General features: G+C 29.8%; 4 protein-coding genes and 1 pseudogene across 4 annotated transcripts; all 5 read left to right on the top strand.

Moving 5' to 3' along the window:
- The first annotated feature begins 601 nt into the window (after positions 1-601).
- Positions 602-2699, top strand: LOC114172436 (uncharacterized; annotated as a pseudogene).
- Positions 2700-7599: 4900 nt separating this feature from the next.
- LOC114172434 (uncharacterized) lies at positions 7600-8046 on the top strand. Its single transcript, XM_028056913.1, has one exon. It carries the CDS (start codon positions 7600-7602, stop codon positions 8044-8046), a length of 447 nt encoding a protein of 148 aa, XP_027912714.1.
- A 165-nt stretch (positions 8047-8211) lies between these two features.
- Positions 8212-8643, top strand: LOC146886945 (uncharacterized). Its single transcript, XM_085671945.1, has one exon. The coding sequence runs from the start codon at positions 8212-8214 to the stop codon at positions 8641-8643; it is 432 nt and encodes a 143-aa protein (XP_085528071.1).
- A 1263-nt stretch (positions 8644-9906) lies between these two features.
- Positions 9907-11810, top strand: LOC146886944 (uncharacterized). The gene is made up of 4 exons (XM_085671944.1): positions 9907-10410; positions 10547-10669; positions 11117-11555; positions 11743-11810. The coding sequence occupies exons 1-4, from the start codon at positions 9907-9909 to the stop codon at positions 11808-11810; spliced, it is 1134 nt and encodes a 377-aa protein (XP_085528070.1).
- Positions 11811-23746: 11936 nt separating this feature from the next.
- On the top strand, positions 23747-24824 carry LOC114172435 (uncharacterized). Its single transcript, XM_028056914.2, has 3 exons — positions 23747-23847; positions 23930-24006; positions 24706-24824. The coding sequence occupies exons 1-3, from the start codon at positions 23747-23749 to the stop codon at positions 24822-24824; spliced, it is 297 nt and encodes a 98-aa protein (XP_027912715.2).
- Positions 24825-27181: the final 2357 nt, after the last annotated feature.

Genomic DNA, 27181 nt, shown 5'->3' with positions numbered 1-27181 from the left:
AATCAACGGTGCCTTTCAAGTGTAGTGCATATTGTCTTCCATTTTTATTTTGCCTCAGGTAAAGCATTTCCCCGGTTTCACTTCCTCGCACGCAAAGATTTAGTAATTATGTGCGCGGGGTTTTGTTCGATTCACTTTATTTGGTTTAAGAAGTGATCAACATTCTTAACTCTAGGTAGCAATAAGGATTTGTTTTTTAACAAATATTGACGATTTTACTTCTTAATTTCGACAATTGTATGTGTCAATCATGTAATTTTACCAATTTTACCTCTTTGTGTAATTGATGATGATTTAGATTATGTGGTAATCATATGTACAAACTCATTAATGAAAAAAACTAGTACAAATCTTATTTCTTAAGATTGTGTAAATTGTAAAATAGATTGATCCCAAGTTTTGGTTATTGTTGCTATTAGTGGAACTTTCATAGATATGATTGTTGTTTCTGTTGTGTGAACAAATTTGAAGAATAATATTTTAGTTTTTCCACAAAAGAACTAATTTGTGATTGACAATTTCTCAATGGCTATGCAGGACTATCTATTATAAGGTTGTTCTTAAAAATATGTTACGTTATCTTTCAGATTAACTGACAAAGATGGAACTTGGGTCAAATTCTGATGATAGTGTTGTTTGGTGGATGAGGATCATACATTTGCAAATTCTATTTGATACACCCTAAATCAGGAGTAGGTATTGTGAATATTCTGATGTGAGTTTAATTCAATATATCTATCTTGATTAATTGAGGTTGTTAGTGTTGTTTTGTAGTCCAAGGGTGACATATTGTGGGTACAACATTCCTCATCCCTCATTTAATCGAGTTAATATCAGACTCCAGACAACAGGTAATGTATGAAGTGTGTTGAGTTTCTGGTCAATTGTTGATCGTAGTGAACAAAATCTTACCATAAGTAAAAAATTTCTACAACAATCATGTATATGCTAAATTCTTTTCGCAACTAAATAAAAAATTCTTAGCCTCCAATACTTATCATTTCGTAGAGATATAATGATGACTCAGTGGTAAAGTTTGAAATAGAGGATTGTTGGTAGGGGGAGCTACTTCAACTATGAATGAAGATTGATTTTGATGATGTCTACTGGTTTAGAATAGAACATAGATTTGGTCCAGTTAGGTTATGCATTAGGCTAACAGTTTTTCCATTATCAGATGTATTTTAGGCCTGCTGTATGCTGCTTTGGACCATTACACTTGTACTGATGTAATATTGCATGGCTAGCTTTTTAACTAATGGATTAGCTGTGAGTATGGCACAAAGGAAGTGAAAATATACTCACGATAATCGATTAGGTAAATTGCTAATCGAATTAGTGACAACAGAAAACTCTGTATAAAAGCTGTTTTTAGAATCTGTTTGGGGATTGGAGAAAATTGATAAATCACGCAGTTTTTCCTTTTGAGAGAGAATCTTCTGATAGTCACAGAGAGATTGAATATTCTGGAAGATCACTCAAGTGCAGATCCAAGAAGATTGATGGTTGATTCTACCATGATGGGTCTTGCTTGAATCAAGGAGCTTTTTGTCAAATCTGCACAACATAGGTGTATTCGTTTCTTGATTTTGTTTACTGTATTTCTGATTACAGTTGCTTCAGTGTTTGAAGTGTGGACCTAGGTGCAATTGTGTGGATGCATTGCTCCTAGGGGGAGTTCTTGATTGGTGAATCAAGTTCTTGAATTTTTGGGGGTTTAGAATTACATAGGTGTGCTTGTAATTCTTGGATACTTTCTGTTTAGTGGAATCCTCCTAAGTGTGTTACTTAGGAGAAGACTGGATGTAGATTCGCCTTGAATCGAACCAGTATAAATTGTGTGTCTTGATTCCTTATTCTCTCTCTTAATCTTTCTTGATTGATTTGAACAGTCCATTAACCCAGAACTGCGAAATTGATTAATTGAGTTTTAAACCTTAAAGACTCCTTCAAGATTCACATTAAATAAGTGAGAAACTCATTAATCAACACAGATCCCTTTGTGGCTAAGAGTATTAGACAGATCTGTTTTTAACAAGGATGAGAGAAATTGTGAATTCTCTTGGATATATATAGAATAATAATAAATACTTTGATTCGATAAGTTTACTTAATTCTCGAATTTTGATTTAATAAATCTTTTCATTAGTTCTTTTCATTAAATCAGTTTACCAAATTCCTGAGTTTGATAAAAAGATTCTTGATTTGAAAACACTGGGATGGGTAGATGAAGAATTTATTTCTAAGTTATGTTACTCTATTTTTTGTATTTGTCTCTAATAATTAATAATTTAGTGATGAATCACCAATTTTGAATCGTATCTTTCAAGACTATTTACCTTCTTTTGTCTCTCAAAAATGGAAATTTAGAAAACCATAGTATATAAAGAACAAACATATCTCATTTAATATCTATATATATCTACTACCACTAACAAATACTATAATAACTACCATTTGTATATAAAAAAATGCAATATAGTATGACATTGTAAAAAAATGCAATATAGTATGACATTCTAATCTTGTGTTGAATTTGGTTGTGTAGGGGATCCAACAAAGAAGGTGTTTAAAGATGGATGCTTGGAACTGATGCTCATATGTCGCCATGTTAGGAGCACTTTTGATGATGCTCTATTTGAATTTAAAAAGACCAAAAATCAAATGAACAAGATATGGATACCATTGAGAGTCTGTAAACACTTCTATTTTTAGTTTGCACACTCATTTGGGTTTTCATGCTTAACCTTAATATATAAGCATGGGTGAATGTTAGGTTATTAGGTTAAGGAAATAAAAATACTAAGGTCATTTAATGCTATTTTTAAGAATTTAAAATATTTAATATAATAACCTATTTAATGTCAAGAGGCTACTTCCTACCAAGATCAATAATAAACTTTTTTTCAATCACATATTTTCCTAGTTTTGTGTTTGTTTCTTAGGAGGAAAATCTCAATATAGTATCTGACTCTTCTCTTGTTACAACACATTCTCACACTTATAAACACCACACCTATAAAACTTGTATTACTTTTTAACTTAAAAGTGTAATGTTTTTTCGATGTCCTTATTTTCAAAGATTTGATTAAAAAACAGATGTTTAAAAAAAATATTTTTCATACATTTTTTATAGATCTTTATAAACTGACAATGAATTCAAAAAAATGGTATTTTTGTAACTTTGTTTATTTTTTAAAGTATATATATATATATATATATATATATATATATATATATATATATTATTTATTATTCTGTTTTAACTTCTTTTAATTTTATTTAAAGTTAATTTTTTTTTGAATTTTAGTTATTTTTTTATTAGTTTATTATTTTCATTCTTCTTTATATTTTATCTTTTAATATATATTTTAAAAATGAAACAAAATATCAATATTTCTTAGTAAATATTTAAATATATATATATATATATATTTTTTTAATTTTATATAATGTATTAAAAAATAAATTAACTTAAAAAATAAATTAAATTAAAATAATAATTAAACTTTACATTACAGAATATATATATATATATATATATAATTGTTTTTAATTTTAATTATTTTTAATGCGTTGTATGTAATGTATTAAAAATTAAATTGACTTTAAAAATTAAATAATTTTAAAATATAAATTTTAAAATTATTATAATAAAAATTTAATTTTAGAGGAATACTATTATCAGTATATTATTTACATTTATTTAAACAAATCAACATCTTCGATATAAAAGATTTATTTGAAATATTAAAACTATTACATTTAAGTAAATAAATCTTTAAAAAAAAATATTAAACTAACTTATTTGACAAATAGGCCAAATTCAAATTTAATATATCTCTCAACTGCAAGAAAATGTCTTATTAGTAACCAATTTTAGTGACTAAAAGTTGTTAGTCACTGTAGTGACCAATTTAGATACCAATTTACAAAATTAAAATTTATTGGTTATTAAAATAGTCACTAATATAAATAAAAAATTATAATTAGTCACTAAATTTGTCACTAATTAATTAGAGAGCAATTTAGTAACTAAGTTATTTTGGTAGTCAAAGCTTAGGTAGCTAACTTTTAGTGACCAGTTTTCTTTGGTAGCCAAAACTATGGTAGCTAATTTTAAAATTCAATTTAGTGACCAATTATAATTTTTCATTCATAATAGTAACTATTTTAGTAACCAATTATATTTTTACTTTGTAAACTTGTATCTAAATTAGTAATTATAGTAACTAACAACTTTTGGTCACTAAAATTAGTTACTAATGAAGTATTTTCTTGTAATGCGTTTGTTCTTCATTTTTTTCAAATATTTAAAATTATCATAATTTTTGTAATTTGTGGTCAATTTGGTCCTTTTTGAAGATGTCACTTAAATAGTTAACAGAAGATAAACCATAATTGTCACGTGTGACTTCGTGGTTTTTTTTCATTTTTGTTTAATTTTTTAAAAAAAAATTGAATTTTTTTTATTTTAAAAATGTTGTCTACGTGTCGACTAAGCATTGTGACACGTGGTAGTATCTCATGGTTTATATTCAATTGATCACAATTTTCGTTAATTTTGTTCAATTTAGTCCCAATTTTCGTTATTTTTGTTCAATTCAGTCTCAATTTTATCTCTATCCAAAATTACCAAATTTATTTTTTATATAAATGTTATATTGAAAAAAAAATTTAGTAAAATTCAAATTTATTTTAAATATTTCTTTCATAATTTTTATACCAAACTTAACTATATTTTTAGAGGGAAATTATTATATATCTTTGATTTTTGGTACATGTAAAAAATAGGGATAAAGTTAGTTTAAAATTAGAGGAAAAATTCTTCATTGTTTTTAAAATTAGATGGAAAATTCTTCATTATTTTTTAAATGATTCAGTACAACATTTATATAAAAATTAAATTTGGTCAATTTGGAGAGGAGCAAAATTAGGACTGATTTGAACAAAATTAATGAAAATTTGGACTAAATTGAACAAAATTAACAAAAAATTGGAACCAAATTGAATATAAGCCACAATATACTGCCACCTGCCACAATGCTGACTTGACACATGGACAATATTTTTAAAATTAAAAATATTTAAAAAAATTAAAAAAATTAAAAAAAACACGGAGTGACATGTGGTAGTTACTGTTCACCTTCTGTTAACGATTTAAACGGTGTTTGCAAAAAGGACCAAAGTGACCAAAAATTACAAAATTTAGGACCATGTTGAACATTTCGAAAAAATGAAGACCAAACGAAACAAAACTCACAAAAATTGGGACCAACAAGATATTTAAGCCTTGAAAGAAAAATTAAAAAACACATAATTAATTATGGTCAAATATTTTTATAATTTTTTATGAGTGATCCAATAATCTAAAATAAAACAAAAATCCAAAAATTGAATTTGGTGAACCAAAACTTGTTTATTTAAACCCTAATTAACATAGTGAAATCTATTATTTTTCTCTATTACCTCGTTTCAAGTGCAGCATGTGAAACCCATGCTCCTTACCAAACACAGAACACCAATTCTTCTTCTCTCCACTCTCCTCACACACTAATACTTCATCAGCCCCTTCTCATCCATAATTTTCCCTTCCTTCAGTCACAATTTCCTTACTCTTGCATTCAGGTCTTGGAAATGAAGCCCCTACTAGACCCTTTGTGGATTTTCAACCTCCGTTTCCCTCTTCAGAGTGAGCCAAACCAAGTAAAGCTCTTCCTTATTCTCCATACAGAATTCACTTCCTGTATCTGAGTTAACTAGGTCTATATCTTCTTTTGCAACACTGTGTTGCATATACATAGATTGGTTTGAGGTTTTGTGCCCTCACTGTTGATGCAGTGTCTTGCCAAGTCAAATATCAGAAATAGGTAAGGGAACCTAACCTTTCACTCAAATTTCGCATAAAAATTTTCAATTAGAGATAGGATTGCATGATTGGGTGCTTGATTGATGAGTGGGAACAATTGTGTGTGGTGAATTGCGATTTTGGCACGAACTGTGTGGTTTTGCATGGTTTCGCCAAGGCAAGCAGCTCTCACTTGAGCGAAAATACCAGAAATTCACCCTTGTTGTTGCGTGAGATCTCGCCTAGGCGAGCTGGTTCCGCTTGAGCGAGAGTCACTCTCGTCTAAGCGAAACAACTTAGCCTGAGTGAGAATTCGCTCAAATTTGGGGTTGCTCTCTATTTTGGGTCTCGCCTAGGCGAGAGTGACTCACCTAAGCGAGACAACTCTCTAGCTTAGGCGATATCCTCTAGCTTGAGCAAGTTTCACTACAGAATTTAGTTACTTCTCTGTTTTGCTCTCTTTTGTGCTCGAGTTTTTATGAAAGATAGTATACGTGATAGAGTTGTGTGGATTTGGTTCATTAGAGAAGGCGATTGAATTAGGATTTCAAGGGAAATTCTAAAAAGGAAGGTTTTAGTGAATGTAAGGACATGAGGACTCAGTTTGGTGGTATCTTGACGCTCCAAGAACCATTAAGACTCATATACAGTATAATGAATTATGTCGGGAGGAGTAGCAGGAGGTCCTAGTCTATGGACCCGATCTGTCATAGACGCGAAGGGGACTTACCCTGGGAGTGGTTGGGTGATAACCCCTTGTGCCCAAATTCTGCAAAGTTTGGGAACCATCACAGGTGCAAGCCACCAAGAGCTCCAATGTCTCTTACATAATTCAGATATTGAGTCTAGAGTCACGAATATGTGTTGTGGTTGTGGTGGTTTGAATAATTCTGATAAATGTGATAAGCCTTGATTGATGTATAATTAATAAGCTTCATGATTTTCTCTAAATTAAGTTAGCTTACCCTTCCTGCATATGTTGTTTCTTTTTGTGTCTTTTCTCTTTCGTAATGATCGCCTACAATTGGTGTGAGAAGATAAAAGTGCAGGCGAAGACACACCCCTCCGGGATAGGAGTTGAGTGGTGACGTGAGCGATCCAACAGTAGTATTTGTTCTATGTTTTGCTTAGATGTTGGGTGCTTGGTAACCCTTTGTTAGTGTAGGCTGTGTTGATAGACAGTACATGTACAATTATTTTTGGGATGACTGTATTGATAGTTTATACCAGCCTATTGCTTACATCTGCTTTGAATTATCATAATATAATGTTTTGCTAGATAGTGTAAAAACAATTAAACCGGGATGTTACATTTTTTATATCAGAGCCTGGTTCCTTTAGGATCTGTAGGTGTGAGCTTGCTTAGTTTCTATTGTGTGTTCATGTTGGTGTCTTTGGCGTGGTTGTGGTATTTATTAGCTAAACTGATGGTTCCTTTCTTTGTGTGGTTAGAGCTATGGCACCTAGGCCCCTTCCTCCTCCTCTTCCAAACCTAGATAATCCTCATTTGGTGGGAGCAATTGAGGCAATGATTGCAGTCATGCAGCAGTAGAATGCTAACATGGTGAATCAACAAAACCTAGCCTTGTAACAGATGGAGTCTGCAAGACTAGCAGCAGAGGCGACTCAGCAGAGGCATTTGGAAGCCCTGCATCAGCTAGGAGAAAACTGTTCAGCAGCAGGTTCTTCCCAAGCTCCACCACCACGAGTGCAAGACTAGCCCGAATGGAGCCGATCATCGGATGCGGGATATGGAACGAATCTACAATGCAAAGAGATGTCCTATAGAGAACAGATTACCATACACTAAGTACCTTCTTGCTGGAGAGGTCATGCATTGGTGGTCCAACATGAAGATGATGTTGGAAGATAGCAGGGAACCCATCACTTGGGAGTTGTTTAAAAAGAAGTTCTATGCTGAGTACTTCCCAAATAGTGTGAAGTACACAAAGGAGGTTGAGTTCTTGCAGCTGATGCAAGGAGACATGTCAGTATCAGAGTATGCTGAAAAGTTTAAACACCTGGGCAGATTTCAAACCTTAAAGATGGCTGAGGACTGGCAGTGTAGGAAGTTTGAGAATGGGCTTAGAGGCGATCTCAAACTCATGGTGGCTCCACTCTCTATCAAGGAATTCCCTGCCTTGGTAGAGAAGGCAAGAGTAATGGATAAGCTTAAGGTTGAAGTTGAAGCTCAATAGCGATCTCAACAGAAGCTGGGAGGACTATCTGGGTCCACGAGCAGACACAACGACAGGAGGAAGCCATACTCTAGGCCTCAACCTGAGGGGCCTAGGAGGTTTTCACATCAGCCTCAGCAGTCTCAGCCTTTTAGGCCATAGTGCTTTCATTATGGAGTGTACGCCATGACGGGTGCAGAGGCAGCCAGATCAGGTAATCTTATCATCGTGTCTTGTGTGATTGTTGGTAGGAGCTTACATGTTCTGTATGATTCGGGAGCGACACACTCCTTTGTGTCGGAATCTAAAGTGGTAGAGTTGGGTCTTCTGGTGAGGGAACTCCAGTATGACCTGGTGGTGTCCACGCCTGCTTCTAGGTTAGTCAGAACCTCGATAGTGTGTGCTAGGTGTCTGATCGAGGTTGAGGGGCGCAAGTACAGGATAAACCTTATCTGTTTACCTCTGGAAGGGTTAGATGTAATCTTGGGAATGGATTGGCTATCTTCCAATCACATTCTGATTGATTGTAACGAGAAAAAGGTGTTGTTTCCTAGCTTGGAAGAAGAATATCTGTTGATGTCCTCCCAACAGGTGGATAAAGATCTTAGTGTTTCTTGATTCAGACTCAACTATCTGTTGAGATTGGAAGCATAAATACTGAAACACCTATGGTAAGGGACTTCTCATATGTGTTCCCTAAGGACGTGCCTGACTTACCCCCTTCTAGGGAGATAGAGTTCTCCATTGATCTGGTGCCGGGGGCAGGGCTAGTGTCTATAGCATCTTACAAAATGGCCCTCACTAAGCTAGTAAAGTTGAAGAAACATATTGAAGAACTGCTAGAGAAACAATTTATCAGACCTAGTGTATCACCTTAGGGAGCGCTAGTGTTACTAGTTAAGAAGAAAGACGACAGTTCTAGGCTTTGTGTGGATTACAGGCAGCTGAATAAGCTGACCATCAAGAACAAGTATCCCCTGTCGAGGATAGATAACTTGATGGATCAGTTGCATGGTGTTGCAGATTTTTCCAAGATAGATCTGAGATCAGGATACCATCAGATTCGTGTCAAGTTTGATGATGTGCAGAAGACCGCTTTCATATCTAGATACGGGCATTATGAGTATGTAGTGATGCCTTTTGGTGTGACTAACGCCCCCGCCTTGTTCATGGACTACATGAATAGAATCTTCAGGCCATTCTTAGACAAGTTCGTGGTGGTTTTCATCAACGACATCTTGATATACTCCCAAACTCATGAAGAGCATGTAGAGCATCTAAGAACCATTTTGAGCATCTTAAGAGAGAAGCAGTTGTATGCAAAGTTGTCAAAGTGTGAGTTCTGGATGACCTCAGTCCAGTTCTTGGGGCATATGATCTCAGCTCAGGGCATATCCGTGGATCCATATAAGGTGGAAGTTGTGTTAAAATGGGAGCGTCTTAAGTCAGTGACTGAGATAAGAAGCTTTGTGGGGTTGGCTGGCTACTATAGGAGGTTCATTGAGGGATTCTCTAAGATAGCGGAACCCTTGACACAACTAACTCGTAAGGATCAGCCTTTTCCTTGGACTGACCGGTGTGAAGCAAAAGTTGACTAGCGCCCTAGTGTTGGTGATCCCTGATACTAGTAGACCTTTCGTGGTTTATTGTGATGCCTCCCATCAGGGATTGGGATGTGTTCTGATGCAAGATTGTAGAGTGGTTGCATACGCCTCAAGGTAGTTGAAGAATCATGAGAAGAACTACCCCACACACGACTTGGAGTTAGCCGCGGTGGTATTTGCACTGAAGATCTGGAGACACTACCTATATGGTGCACAATTCTAGGTTTTCAGTGACCATAAGAGTCTAAAGTACCTATTTGACCAGAAAGAATTAAACATGAGACAGAGACGATGGATGGAGTTCTTGAAAGACTTCAACTTTGAGTTGTTGTATCATCCAGGAAAGGCGAATGTGGTGGCTGACGCCTTAAGTAGAAAAACAATTCACGCATCTCATATGATGGTCAGGGAGTTAGACTTGGTGGAACAGTTCAGAGACATGCAGTTACAAGTGGTTCTAGGCGATGGTGTCATTAGATGCACTCATCTAACCGTGTCTAGTGATTTCCTTGTCTTGATAAAGGAGAGGCAACTATCTGACCCCAAGCTGCAAAGGACAGTGGAGTTGCTTGGCACCGAGAAAGCCAAGGACTTCACGATAGGAAGTGATGGGGTGTTAAGGTTCAGAGGCAGGGTCTACATACCTGAAGACTTAGAGGTGAAAGGTGTGATTCTTGAGGAAGGGCACAAAAGTCGTTTTAGCATGCACCCAGGCATGACTAAAATGTATCATGATCTGAAAGAATCTTTCTGGTGGTCGGGCATGAAAAGACGTTGCTCGGTATGTGTCATCATGCTTAACCTGTTAGAAAGCTAAGACAAAGCATCAGAGACCTGGAAGGATGCTGCAGTAGTTGGAGATACCAGAGTGGAAATGGGATAGCATTGCTATGGATTTTGTTACCCATTTGCAACAGACCGTGAGGAGCCACGATGCCATATGGGTTATAGTAGACCGTCTGACCAAGAGTGCCCACTTCCTAGTAGTGAACCTGAGGATGTCCATGGTGAAGCTAGCGCAGTTGTATATCAGTGAGAACGTGAGGTTGCATGGTGTGCCATCGAGCATAGTCTCTAATAGAGATCCACGATTCACCTCCTGTTTCTGGTAGACATTGCAGGATGCTTTGGGTAGTAGGTTGACTATGAGCTCAGCTTATCACCCCCAGACTGATGGTCAATTCGAGAGAACAATCCAGTCTCTTGAGGATCTCTTACGAACATGCGTGCTAGATCATCTAGGTGCCTAGGATGAGGTCCTGCCTTTGGTGGAGTTTACATATAATAACAGCTTTCATGCAAGCATTGGCATGGTGCCATATGAGGCCTTCTATGACAGGAGATGCAGGACACCCTTGTACTAGTACTAGGATGGGGAATCAATAGTGGTGGGACCAGAGCTACTAAGGCATACTACTGAGAAGGTTAAGCTCATACAAGAAAGAATGAAAGCATCCTAGAGTAGACAAAAATCTTATGCTGATCAGAGTAGAAGACCATTGGAGTTTGCACCTGGAGACCATGTCTTCTTGAGAATTACCCCGACTACTGGTGTGGGAAGGGCAATTCGCTCGAAGAAGTTGTCTCCTAAGTTCATTGGCCCCTATCAGATTCTGAGAAGAATTGGACCAGTGGCTTATGAGATCGCCCTGCCTCCCCAATTGGCCAACTTCCACTCGATGTTTCACATTTCGCAGTTAAGGAAGTATGTGCCTGACCCCTCTCATGTGCTTGAGGTGAAAGACTTGCAGATTAGAGGAGATCTTTCAGTAAAGGTTCAGCCTGTTGGTCTTGGCGATATCCAGACAAGACAACTTCGAGGGAAATCCATCAGTCTAGTGCATGTCATCTGGGACAAGAGAACGAGTGATTTCACCTGGGAATTAGAAGATGACGTGAGAAAGTCATATCCACACCTGTTCTCTGGTAAGTCTCAATTTTCGGGTCGAAAATTTTTTGTTGTTAGGGAGAATGTGAAACCCATGCTCCTTACCAAACACAGAACACCAACTCTTCTTCTCTCCACTCTCCTCACACACTGATACTTCATAAGCCCCTTCTCATCCATAATTTTCCCTTCCTTTAGTCACAATTTCCTTACTCTTGCATTCAGGTCCTGGAAGTGAAACCCCTACTAGACCCTTTGTGGATTTTCAACCTCCGTTTCCCTCTTCAGAGTGAGTCAAACCAAGTAAAGCTCTTCCTTATTCTCCATACAGAATTCACTTCCTGTTCCCGAGTTAACTAGGTCTAATTCTTCTTTTGCAACATTGTGTTGCATTTACATAAGTTGGTTTGATGTTTTATGCCCTCACTGTTGATGTAGTGTCTTGCCAAGTCAAAAATCAGAAAAAGGTAAGGGAAGCTAACCTTTCACTCAAATTTTGCATAAAAATTGTCAATTAGAGCTAGGATTGCATGATTGGGTGCTTGATTGATGAGTGGGAACAATTGTGTGTGGTGAATTGCGATTTTGGCATGAACTGTGTGGTTTTGCATGTGAAAACAAATTGAAATTCTAATGGTTTCGCCCTGGCGAGCAGCTCTCGCCTGAGCGAAAATACCAGAAATTCACCCTTGTTGTTGCGCGAGGTCTTGCTTAGGCGAGCTGGTTCCGCTTGAGCGAGAGTCACTCTCGTCTAAGCGAAACAACTTATCCTGAGCGAGAATTCGCTGAAATTTGGGGTTGCTCTCTGTTTGGGGTCTCGCCCAAGCGAGAGTGACTCGCCTAAGCGAGAGTGACTCACCTAAGCGAGACAACTCTCTAGCTTAGGCGAGATCCTCAGCTTGAGCGAGTTTCACTGCAGAATATAGTTACTTCTCTGTTTTAGATTAAATGAAGCTATACTAAGTGAATTGATGTGATATTTGTCTCTTTTGTGCTCGAGTTTTTATGAAAGATAGTATACGTGATGGAGTTGTGTGGATTTGGTTCATTAGAGAATGCGATTGAATTAGGATTTCAAGGGAAATTCTAAAAAGGAAGGTTTTAGTGAATGTAAGGACATGAGGACTCAGTTTGGTGGTATCTTGACGCTCCAATAACCATTAAGACTCATATAGAGTATAATGGATTATGTCGGGAGGAGTAGCAGGAGGTCCTAGTCTATGGACCCGATCCGTCATAGATGCGAAGTGGACTTATCCTGGGAATGGTTGGGTGATAACCCCTTGTGCCTAAAACTCTGTAGAGTTTGGAAACCGTCACAGGTGCAAGCCACCAAGAGCTCCAATGTCTCTTACATAATCCGGATATTGAGTCTAGAGTCATGAATATGTGGTGTGGTTGTGGTGGTTTGAATAATTCTGATAAATGTGATAAGCCTTGATTGATGTATAATTAATAAGTTGCATGATTTTCTCTAAATTAAGTTAGCTTACCCTTCCTGCATATGTTGTTTCTTTTTGTGTCTTTTCTCTTTTGCAATGATCGCCTACAATTGGTGTGAGCAGATAAAAGTGTAGGCGAAGACACACCCCTCCGAGATAGAGGTTGAGTGGTGACGTGAGCGATCTAACAGTAGTATTTGTTCTATGTTTTGCTTAGATGTTGGGTGTTTGGTAACCCTTTCTTAGTGTAGGCTGTGTTGATAGACAATATATGTATAGTTATTTTGGGGATGACTGTATTGATACTTTATACCAGCCTATTCCTATCATCTGCTTTGAATTATCATAATATAATGTTTTGCTAGATAGTGTAAAAACTATTAAAACGGGATGTTACACAACACATGTTGTCTTTAGTTTTTATTTTGTCTTAGGTAGAGTGTTTCCCAATCTCACTTACTCTCTCTAAGGCAAAACTTATGTAATTATGTGTGTGCTTCTATTTTATTTGTAGTTTATTTGGTGTAAGACGTGATCGACGTCTTCAAAGATTTCAACTTAAAGTTTTAATCTTTTATTATAAACTTTTTTATTTACTTTGTAAGTAATTTTATAATAAAAAAATGGTTGAGTTTAAAAAAAATCAAATTCAAAAAAAGTTCGATTTACTAAAAAAATTTGTCACATTAGAAAAAATTGATAAACTAATTATTTTAAATTAAAAATTATTTAAAGGATAAAATTCAAAAATAAAAATGAACCTTACAAAGAAAATCTTTTATAGGTATAGATCATTATTATAATTATAAAATTAAATTAAATAATATTTTTAACTTGTAAAATTTATTATCTATAATTAAAAAAGTATTAAGTTTAAGAAACATTCAAATTTGAAAATTCGATAAAATTTAAAGAAAACATATTAAAGTAAAATGTTATTGTTTATTTTATTTTAAGTATATTGAAAAGAAAAGAAAATATTTATAATTTAAAATAAAAATATTTATTTTCAAATAAATATAATAACTAATTTTATTCTAAAGAAAAGAACTAACAAAGAAAGAGGAGGTAAGTGAGAGAACGGAAAGATATATATCTTCTAACGACTTAATACATTTTTCTTGAGTGAGAATAATAAAGAGGGAAGAAGGAGTGATGGTAAACTTTTTGTCCTAAGTGGAGTTGCTCCTTTAATACATATAGTTTTATCAATTTGCACTTTAGTATGCTATAAGTTGATATTTGTCATCGTGAATTTATAGTTGAGGAAATAGAGAATATCGTATAATATAATATACATGGCTTAATTTAGAGTTTTATTATTTTCACACATAAATTTAGACATTCTGTAACATCCCATTTAATAGTTTTTACGCTACCAAATAAAACATCACATTATGATCAAACAAAGCATATGGTAGAAACAGACTATTATAGAGTACTGATACAGTCATCCAAAATAACCATATAAGTTTCTATCGACATGTACAGTCTATACAAGGAAGAGTTAATTTATACATCTCAAGCTCCAAAGAACCTAACCCAAAAGCCACACTGGATTTCCAAGCTAAAGATCAACTCCTGTCCAGGAGAGAAGTGTCTTCATCTGGATTCTTCTCTGCTCACACCAGAAGTGGGTGATCATTGGAAAGGAAAGACACACAAAGAAAACAACAAGGACAAGAAAGGGTAAGCTAATTGAAATAAGAGAAATCATGCAGTCCACATCATGAATATCATTCATAAAACATAGCTCAATTATATAATTCTAGACTCGATATTCAGATTGTGTAAGTGACACTGGATCTCTTGGTGGCTTGCACCTGTGAAGGTTCCCAAACTCTGTAGAGTTTGGGCACAAGGGGTTATCACCCAAACACTTCCAAAGTAAGTCCCCTTCGCGTCTAAGACTTGATCAAGTCCAAAGACTAGGATCTTCTACTACTCCTCACGACATAATCCATTATGCTCTATCTGAGCGTGAATGATTATTGGAGTTTCAGGATACCAACCAATACAGAGTCCTCACGTCCTTACATACACTAACATACTCATCTGAATTTCCCTTGAAATTCTATTTCAACCACAACTTCTCATAGCTCATATTCATCCAATTTCACCATACTCAATATTAGCAACAACATTCCACGCATGTAAGAGACTAATTGCACAAAATCACATTTAAACATATAATGTCATCCCTTAAATAAGAACATCATACACCCCACTGTAATTATTCTCGCTCAAGCTAGAGGATCTAGCCCAAGCGAGAGGCCATCTCGCTTAGGCAAGTCAGTCTCGCCTAAGCGAGGCTCTAACAGTGGCAAAAATAAAAATCTGGGCAAACTCTCGCTCAGGCTAAGCTGATTCGCTTAGACGAGAGTGTCTGTCGCTCAAGCGACCTCAGCTCGTCTAGGCGAGGCTTCGCGCAGGAACAAGGGTGGGTTTTCTGGTGTTTTCGCTCAGGCGAGAGCTAGTCGCCTAGGCGAAAATACCATACTACTCTGTTGTTCCCACATGCAGAAACCCAGATTCATCACACAAATTCCAATCACACACTCAATCATATAGTTCAACATCAATTCAACACTTCAAACATGCAATCCAGACCAGAAGAACACATTTATGTACAAATTTAAAAGAGAATGGTTAGCTTCCCTTACCTCTTTAAAAGTTTACTGACTTAGCAAAGAAGGAGCTCCAAAAGGGACACCACTACTGCTTTGAACCTAAGGAAGGGAAATGCATATCCACATAGTAAGTGGGATTCAAAATTCTAACCTAGAAATAACTAAATTCTAGAATTGAGAGTTGAAACCAAACTTACGAGAAGCAGGGGGAGGTTCAACTTGAATGGAGGGTTCTGCATCGATCCCAATTCTGCCTACTGCACAAAAAAGAAGAATGAATTCAGATAGGGGAACCTGAGTTTCTTTGTTGAGGGGAAAGAGAGAACAGAGAGAAGATGTGGAAATGGGTTTTGTGTTTTAGATGGAAAGAAAATGAAGAGAGAAAGAAGACTCCTCACACATTCACTTTATATCTAATATTTTATTTAATAATTTTTCTTTTTTTACAAATACAAAAATTTAGAAAACTATTTTCATCTTAATTTATCAAATAGATAATATAAAATAATATATGTGGGTTTAATTTATAACTAACAATGTTAGTCACAAAAGTTTATCTTAAATCTCGTCTTGAATTCATTTACTGTGGTTTACCATGATATTATAATCTCAATTATTACAATAAAAATTAAATGTTAAAATTATTATAATAAAAACTTAATATGGTAATAATAGAGTAATACTATTATCACTTTAAACAAATCAACCTCTTAAGCTTTTAAATTTAAAAGACATATTTGAAATATTAAACTAATACATTTAAGTAAATAAATCTTTAAAAGAAATTAAGCTAACTTATTTAGAAAATAAACCAAATTCAAATTTAATATATGCTAGATCATAATTCAAATACAAATTCAATAGCCTAATACACTTTTATTGCAATAATTTTTAAAGATAAATTCAAAAGTACACATAATTAATTATGGTCAAATCCAAAAATTGAATTTGAAGAACAAAATTATGTTTATTTAAAGCTTCTACTGTATGATAATAAATCTAATTAAGAAAGTGAAATTCTTTATCTTAATCTATTACTTCAATAAATTGTGTGTTTCAAGTTTAACATGTAACATAAAAAAAAATAATAAAATTCAATACAATAATTCTATTAACAATATATTATATTATAAATATTATTAAATTATTATTATTAGAAATAATAATGTATCATGAATTGAACTGTGAACACATAACTCTTATAAATATATTGGAAATCAAAACTAATTAACTAATAACAATATAATAATACTATAAAATTATATATTGGCTTAACAATATATACATATACATGTGCAGGACAAAATATATAAAAGTATACAAGAAAAATAATTAAATTGATTGGACTAATCTTCAAAAGCAAATAGATAAACACAAAATTAAGTAATAAATATATAACAACGTTAAAAAATCTATTAATATATAAAAAATGAGAAAATGGAAAGATAATGTAACATTTAATGGGATTCTATCTAAAACGGAAAATCTATGAACTAGAAATTCTTATCAAACTGAAACAACAAAATTAAAAGAAATTAAATTCAATTTAAATCAATGTAATGGTTACATATAACAGTATAGATAGGATGAGATAAATGAAACGAAGAGGAGAAGAGAGACAATGAAATCAAACAAAGCAGAGTAGTGGGAGTGTGAGAAGTAAGAAAGAGGGAAAACAAATTATATATCATCAAATTCTCAATACAACCTTGGTATAATGGAAGAACACATTTATTACCTTATTCTCATATTTTTATTATCTTTTTATCTATTCATAATTATTTTATTTCTCTATTTACCTTAAGTGAGGTGCCCCTAACCTCTTTTTAACTTATATTTTTTTTTTTTAACATTTTTTTCATTTTATTTAAAGTTTACTTTTTGTTAAATTTTAATTATTTTTTCTTTAGTTTATCATTTTTTGTTTTATTTACTTTTTTATCCTTTAATATATTTTTTAAAAATTCAATAAATTATTAATATTTGTTATTATAAATTTTAAAAATAGAAAAGAAAAAAAAATATATATATATATACACACACGCACACACACTTAACTTTATTTTTGCGTAATGTATTAAAAAATAAACTAAATTAACATAAATTAAATTAAAAAATAATTAAAATTTAAATTAAAAAATTATATATATATATATATATATTATTTTCTTTTTACTTTTTTATTTAATTTAAAGTTTAATCATTTTTAATTTAATTATTTTTAATACATTACATAAAAAATAAATTAAGATATAAATTTTCATATATATATATATATATATATATATACATATATATATATATATATATATATATATATATATATATATATGCTAATATTTTATTTTATTTTTTAAATATATAAAAAAAATATTAAAAATTGTAAATAATAAATTTGAAAAATATTAATATTAAAAAATAAAAAATAAATAAAATACAAACAAATCAGCTTAAGATAAAATTAAAAAAAAATTAAATAAAATTAAAAAAATATAAAACAGAATAATTTTTTTATTTATTTTTAAAGTTTAATTATTTTTTAGCTTGACTTATTTTCATACATTTTTTATAGATCTTTATAAACAGACAACGAATTCAAAACAAAAATGGTATTTTTGTAACTTTGTTTATTTTTTAAAATATATATATATATATATATATATATATATATATTATTTTTTACTATGTTTTAACGATTTTTAATTTGATTTAAAGGTTAATTTTTTGAATTTTAGTTATTTTTCTTCAGTTTATTATTATTTTTAGAAATACTAAAATTTGCAAAAACTATAAATTTCTAAAAACTTTAATCTTATAAAAGAAATAAAAAATAAAAATCTAAACTTATAATTAAAAAATAATAATCTTTAAGTAAAATAAAATAAAATGTAAAACAGATTAAGTATTTTTTTGAATTTTAATTATTTTTTCTTTAGTTTATTAATTTTGTTTTATTTATTTTTTATCTTTTAATATATATTTTAAAAATGAAATAAAACAAAATAGTATATATATATATATATATATATATATATATATATATATATATATATATGCGTGTGTGTATCTTTAATTTTATTTTTGTACAATGTTTTGAAAAATAAATGAAATTAAGAATTAAATTAAACTAAAGAAATAATTAGACCTTAAATTAGAAAAAGAAAAAAAAAATACATATATATATATATAGATTTGTTTTTTCTATTTTATTTTATTTAATGTTTAATGTTATTTAAAATATATATAAAGAAATATTAAAAATTGTAAAATATATAAATATGTAAAATATTAATAGTAAAATAAAATAAAACACAAAAATATAAAGCTAATGATAAACCTTAAAATATTAAATTTTAAATAAAATTATTTATATTTTTTACTTAATTTAAAGTTTAATTGTTTTTTAATTTAATTTAATTTTTAAAGCATATATATAATTTTTATATATATATATATATATATATATATATATATATATATATATATATATAATACTTTTTATTCTGTTTTAACTTTTTATATTTGATTTAAAGTTTAATTTTTAAAATTTTAATTATTTGTTATCTTTTAATATATATTTTAAAATTGAAATAAGATAATAATATTTCTGAATATATATTTTAAAAATAAAATAAGATATTAATGTATATATATATGCTAATATTTTATTTTATTTTTTAAATATATAAAAAAAATATTAAAAATTGTAAATAATAAATTTGAAAAATATTAATATTAAAAAATAAAAAATAAATAAAATACAAACAAATCAGCTTAAGATAAAATTAAAATTAAATTAAATATATATATATATATATATATATATATATATATATATATATATATATATATATATATATATATTTTGTTGAGATATGGAAGTTCATAACTTTTATCAAATGTTGATATTCGAAAGCATTCTTCATTAGAAGTTTGCATCTGAAAAAACTTTTGAAGTGATATATGTGTGACTCTGGTTAAATGGAAAAAAGGTATTTTTGTAATTTAAAAAATATTTGGGATGCAGAAAAAATCTTTGAGGTGTAAAAAGAAATCCCTTATTCACTTTATTTATTTTTTTACGTGGTCTATACAAAGAAAAGAACTAACAATCAATCAAATAAAGAAAGGAGGCAACTATAAAACAAATATTTTAATTAAATTTATAAGTTATATCATATAAAATAATATATGTGGATTTAATTTGTAACTATCCATGTTACTTACAAAAGTTCATGTTAAATTTGTAATTGAGTGATTTGTGGTGTATTATAGGCGAAGTTGGTACGTGTGAACAATTATATTTAGTTTTTATTTAATTTTTAATTTTAAATTATAACGGGAGATAAAATATAAGATATGAATATGAGATATTTATAACAATTAATGAATTAATAGAATTGTCTAAAATTAATGATGCATAAGGTTGAATAAAAGTAAAATTGATTTAAAAAAACTAAAAGGAAATACATTTATTAGATTTAAATTAAAAGTTTAAATACATTTTTCATCCTCATTTTCGTGTTTGTTGCGGATGGTCCTCATTTTGACAAAATGTGTAAAATAGTCCTCATTTTTTACCGAATGTTTAAAATGGTCCTCATTTTCACAATTCGTGTTTTATTTGATCATTTTCTGTGAGACCGTTTAGATTAGTAACGGATCACCTGTACAGTACACCTAACACACCCCAATGCAACCTAATACAAACAGTGCCACCTATACAGTGCTCCGTTACTGATTTAAACAGTGTCACAAAAAAGGACCAAGTAAAACACGAATTGCGGAAATGAGAACTATTGTAAACATTCGGTAAAAATGATGACCATTTAAAACATTCTTTCAAAATGAGGATCATCCGCAACAAACACTACGAAAATGGGAACTAAAAAGGTATTTAAGCCTAAATTAAATAATAAAGAATATATTTTTAAAATAAAAATATCATTTTTTAAAAAATATTTTAATTATTTTGACAAAAACTCTAAACACATTAAAATAAAATGTTATAGTTTATTTTATTTTAAGTATATTTAATAAAAAATAAAATATTTATAATTTAAAATAAAAATATTCATTTTCAAATAAATATCTATAACTATATATAAAGGGGATTCCCTCTTTTGTGTCCACATTTCATAATTCCAACTTTACCCTTTATAATTTAATTATTTATTAAATTTTTAAAAATTAACGGTTATTTTTATAAGTTTTTATAAAATTATTTACTTATCTCTTTTTTCTTTTTTTCTCTTACTATTCATCAATAGTTATTTTTCTCTTATTTTCTCCGTACATTTTATTTTATTTTTATAAATATACTTTTATTTTGTTTATTAAATTAATAACATTACAATATCATCAATTCTTAATATAATTCAAAAAATGCGTACACACAGGCGCGATAGCGCCTGTGTTTACACTAGTAATAACTAATTTTATTCTAAATCTGTTTTTTCTTATCTCAACCTTACAAAATTCATTCTCATTTGTTTTTTTCTCACCCATACATAGTGTCCACTAGACCTCAACTTCACTTACCTATATCACTCTTCAACTTTTATTCAATTTATTTAATTTTTTCACTAAATCTATATAAAGAAAAGAACTAACAATTAAACAAAAAAAAGGCATTTTTCTTGCTTTTGTTATTGAAAGATATGTATAAGATCCAAAAAAATTTAAAATAAATAGAAATTATTGGAATAAATTAATAATTTTGATTAAGATCATTAATTTATTTAATATACTGAATTATGAAATATTGAGATAATTATTTAAGTGATTTAAGTTGTGATTTATTTATTTTAATTATTTTTTAGTTATATTATGCGGAATATATGCTTTTATATATTAGTAATGTGAATGATGTAATGATTAAGCATTTAGTTGAGTGAATAATGTGTGTGATTAGCCTTTGAAAGGGATGTAGGTTTGATTCTTGGATGTCCACTATATGTTGTTTATTTTTTAAAATTTTTCTTTCTCATTTAAGTTGTGGGGCCACTTATTTTTAATTAGTTTTCTCTCTCCATTTTTATGTTGGGTCACATTTTTTTTCCCTCTTCTGTTACCCACACTTTGCAGTATTTTTTTTTAATCATATGCTCTAATCTTTCGGTTGTTATTCAATTGATCATAAGTTACCCAAAAAATAAAGAAATAAATCAGTTTAAAGGTTAGGATAGTGGTTTTTAAACATGTTGCTGCCATATTATAGATAGAGAATAAAAACAGCCAAATATTATATATTCTAAAAATGCATGTATAAAAACTAAATAAAATGGTGTAAGGGTTTTTAAAATGTATAAAACTTAAAACAAACATGGAGACGTGAAGGACCGTCATGAGTAGGTGAGGTTTCGAGCGTTGCAGGAGGTTGTTTCTCTTTACGTCATACACGCAAGGTATATGGGTTTTCTTCTTTCTAGCTATCACTCATGTGTTTGGTTCTTTGGTGTTTGATAGGGCGTTTGACATTTTATGTAGAGTTATTCCCTTTGGATTTTTGTAAAAAATGTTTTGATGCATGATAATATTAAATAATGTTATGATATTATTTGATTATCTATACTTATTAGTGTGAGTTTGAATGTCATACGTTCTTCATGGGTTGCATAGTTATGGAGTTTAAATCGCATTTTTTCTTGTTTTTGTCATTTAAAGGTATGCACTTGTAAACTCATTACTTATTATTAATGAGAATGAGGGAAAATAAAATAATAAAGAGGGAAGAAAGAGTGAGAGATGAATTTTTTTGCCCTTAGTGGAGTTGTTATTTTAATATTTATAGTTTTATCAATTTTGTATTTTAGTATACTATATATAGATATTTATCATCTTGAATTTAAAGTGATAATATCATATAATATAATATACATGGCTTAATTTAGGGTTTTATTATTTTCACACATTAATTTTTACATTTACTTTATATCTATTATTTTAATTTATAATTTTTCTTTATTTACAAATATAAAAAATTACTTTTTTAAATAATTATAATTTATGATATTATGATATTGAATTAGTTGAGTGATTCGTGACATATTATACGTGAAGTTGGTATGTGTGAACAACTATATTTAGTTTTTATTTATTTTAAATTATAATGGGAGATAAAATATAAGATATGAATATGATATATCTATAACAATGAATGAATTAATAGAATTGTCTAAAATTAATGAGACATAAGGTTTTGTAAAAGTAAAATTGATTTAAAAAACTAAAAGGAAATACATGTATTAGATTTAAATTAAATAATAAAGAATATATTTTTAAAATAAAAATATCATTTTTAGAAAATGTTTTAATTATTTTGGCAAATATTTTAGTACGTTTTTATTATAATAATTTGGAAAGACAAATTCAAAACACATAATTATGGTCAAATATTTTTATAATATTTTTATGAATAGAGGTTTGCTTATTTAAAATTATTTTTGTTGTATCACAATAAACCCTAATTAAGAGAGTGAAATTCTTTAGTTTTCTCTATTACTCTAATCAACGGTGCCTTTCAAGTGTAGCGCACATCGTCTTTCATTTTTATTTTGCCTCAGGTAAAGCGTTTTCCCCAATTTCACTTTCTCGCACGCAAAGATTTAGTGATTATCCGTGCGTGATTTTGTTCGATTCACTTTATTTGGTTTAAGAAGTGATCAACATCTTCAAAGTTTCAATCTTCAACTTTAGGTAGCAATAGTTAGTTCTTTATGTAATAGTTACATGGAAATAAGGATTTGTTTTTTAAGAAATATTGACGATTTTACTTCTTAATTTTGACAATTGGATGTGTCAATCATGTAATTTTACCAATTTTACCACTTTGTGTAATTGATGATGATTTAGGTTATGTGGTAATCATATGTACAGACTCATTAATGAAAAAAACTAGTACAATTCTTATTTCTTAAGGTTGTGTAAATTGTAAAATAGATCGATCCCAAGTTTTGGTGATTGTTGCTATTAGTGGAACTTTCATAGATATGATTGTTGTTTCTGTTGTGTGGACAAATTTGAAGAATAATATTTTATTTTATGCACAAAAGAACTAATTTGTGATTGACAATTTCTTAATGACTATGTAGGACTCTCTATTTTAAGGTTGTTCTTAAAAATATGTTATGTTATCTTTCAGATTAATTGACAAAGATGGAACTTGGGTCAAATTCTGATGATAGTAAATCAACATTTTGCCTGGTGGATGAGGATCATACATTTGCAAATTCTATCCGATACACCCTAAATCAGGAGTAGGTATTGTGAATATTCTTATGCGAGTTTAATTCAATATATCTATCTTGATTTGTTGAGGTTTTTAGTGTTGTTTTGCAGTCCAAGGGTGACATATTGTGGGTACAGCATCCCTCATCCCTCATTTAATCGAGTTAATATCAGACTCCAGACAACAGGTAATGCAGAAGTGTGTTGAGTTTCTTGTCAATTTTTTATCGTAGTGAACCAAATCTTACCATAAGTAAAAAATTTCTACAATAATCATGTATATGCTAAATTCTTTTCGCTACTACATACAAAATTCTTAGCCTCCAATACTTATCGTTTGTAGAGATATAATGATGACTCAGTGGTAAAGTTTGAAATAGAGAATAAGAGAAATTGAGAATTCTCTTGGATATATATATGATAATAATAAATACTTTCATTCGATAAGTTTACTGAATTTTCAAATTTTGATTTAATAAATATTTTCATTAGTTCTTTTCATTAAATTAGTTTACCCAATTCCTGAGATTCTTGATTCGAAAACATTGGGATGGGTAGATGAAGAATTTATTTCTAAGTTATGTTACTCTATTTTTTGTATTTGTCTCTAATAATTAATAATTTAGTGATGAATCACCAATTTTTGAATCGTATCTTTCAAGTAAGACTATTTATCTTCTTTTGTCTCTCAAAAATGGAAATTTAGAAAACCATAGTATATAAAGAACAAACATATCTCATTTAATTTCTATGTATATCTACTACCACTAACAAATACTATAATAACTACCATTTGTCAATATAAAAAAAATGCAATATAGTATGACATTGTAAAAAAATGCAATATAGTATGACATTGTAATCTTGTGTTGAATTTGGTTGTGTAGGGGATCCAGCAAAGGAGGTGTTTAAAGATGGATGCTTGGAACTGATGCTCATGTGCCGCCATGTTAGGAGCACTTTTGATGATGCTCTAACTGAATTTAAAAAGACCAAAACCAGCTGAACAAGATATTGATACCATTCAGAGTCTATAAACACTTCTATTTTTAGTTTTTACACTCATTTGGCTTTTCATGCTGAACCTTAATATATAAGCATGGGTGAATTTAGGTTATTAGGTTAAGGAAATAAAAATACTAAGGTCATTTAATGCTATTTTTTAAGAACTTAAAATATTTAATATAATAATCTATTTTATGTCAGGAGGCTACTTCCTACCAAGATCAATAAACATTTTTTCAATCACATATTTTCCTTGTTTTGTGTATGTTTCTTAGGAGGAAAATCTCAATATAGTATCGGACTCTTCTCTTGTTACAACACGTTCTCACACTTATAAACACCACACCTATAAAACTTGTATCACTTTTTAACTTAAAAGTGTAACGATTTTTCTATGCAATGCCTATTTTCAAAGATTTGATAAAAAAACAAATGGATAAACAGACAATGAATTCAAAACAAAAATGGTATTTTTGTAACTATTTATTTTTTAAAGCATATATATATATATATATATATATATATTCTTTAATATTCTGTTTTAACTTCTTTTAATTTTATTTAAAGTTTTTTTTTTAATTTTAGTTATTTTTTCTGTAGTTTATTATTTTCGGTTTTCTTTATATTTTATCTTTTAATATATATTTTAAAAATGAAAGAAAATATTAATATTTCTTAATAAATATTTATAAAATATATATTAATATATATATATATATAGTTTTAATTTTATATAATGTATTAAAAAATAAATTAACTTAAAAAATAAATTAGGTTAAAATAATAATTATCTTTACATTACAAAATATATTTATATATATATATATATATATAATTTTTTAATTTTAATTATTTTTAATGCGTTGTATATAATGTATTAAAAGTTAAATTAACTTGAAAAATTAAATAAATTTAAAATATAAATTTTAAAATTATTATAATAAAAAATTAATATTAGAGGAATACTATTATCATTATATTATGGGTTAAATATGTTTTTGGTCCTTCAAGTTTCAGCGAAATTTGGAATTAGTCCCTCATCAAAACTTTTGACCAATTTAGTCCTTCATCTTTCAAAATGCGTGAATTTAGTCCTTTTAACCAAATTTTGTTAAGTTTATCTAACGTTTCGAGCGCATTTCATGATAATATTTAAGTTAACATTGAAGCAAAAATGTGTTAAATAGTATAAATAATTTAAATACTATCATGAAATGCGCTTGAAACGTCAGATAAACTTAACAAAATTTGGTTAAAAGGACTAAATTCATGCATTTTAGAAGATGAAGGACTAAATTGGTCAAAAGTTTTGATGAGGGACTAAACCCAAATTTCGCTCAAACTTAAGGGACCAAAAACATATTTAACCCTTATATTATTTACATTTATTTAAACAAATCAACCTCTTCAATTTAAAAGATTTATTTGAAATATTAAAACTATTACATTTAAGTAAATAAATCTTTAAAAAAAATATTAAACTAACTTATTTGACAAATTGGCCAAATTCAAATTTAATATATCTCATATCTAATTCATGTAAAAACTCAATAGTTGAAAGAATGCTTAAATATCTTTTTGGTCTCAATTTTCGTGAGCTTTGTTTTGTTTGTTCCTCATTTTTTTGAAATGTTTAAAATTATCCTAATTTTTATAATTTGTGGTCAATTTGGTCCTTTTTGAAGATGTCGTTTAAATAGTTAACGGAAGATGAACCATAACTGTCATGTGTCACTATGTGGTTTTTAATTTTTTTTTTTATTTTTTAATTTTAAAAATGTTGTCCACGTGTCAACACAACATTGTGACACGTGGCAGTATCTCATGGCTTATATTCAATTTGGTCTCAATTTTCGTTAATTTTGTTCAATTTAATCCCAATTTTTGTTATTTTTGTTCAATTTAGTCTCAATTTTGTCTCTATCCAAAATGACCAAATTTATTTTTTATATAAATGTTATATTGAAAATTTTATTTTTATACCAAACATAACTATATTTTTGGAGGGAAATTATTATATATGTTTGATTTTTGGTACATGTACAAAATAGGGATAAAGTTAGTTTAAAATTAGAGAAAAAAATTCTTTATTGTTTTTAAAATTAGAAGGAAAATTCTTCATTGTACAACATTTATATAGAAATTAAATTTGGTCAATTTGGAAAGGAGCAAAATTGGAACTAATTTGAACAAAATTAATGAAAATTGGGACTAAATAGAATAAAATTAACGAAAAATTGGAACTAAATTGAATATAAGCCACAAGATACTGCCACGTGTCACAATGGTGACTTGACACGTGGACAACATTTTTAAAATTTAAAAAAATTAAAAAAAAAACTACAGAGTGACACATGA

The sequence above is a fragment of the Vigna unguiculata genome, chromosome 4 (genome assembly GCF_037176805.1).
Source record: "Vigna unguiculata cultivar grain cowpea cultivar isolate G323 ecotype 2 chromosome 4, ASM3717680v1, whole genome shotgun sequence".
Classification (NCBI taxonomy): domain Eukaryota; kingdom Viridiplantae; phylum Streptophyta; class Magnoliopsida; order Fabales; family Fabaceae; genus Vigna; species Vigna unguiculata.
This window is presented reverse-complemented; position numbering and strand designations above follow the sequence as displayed.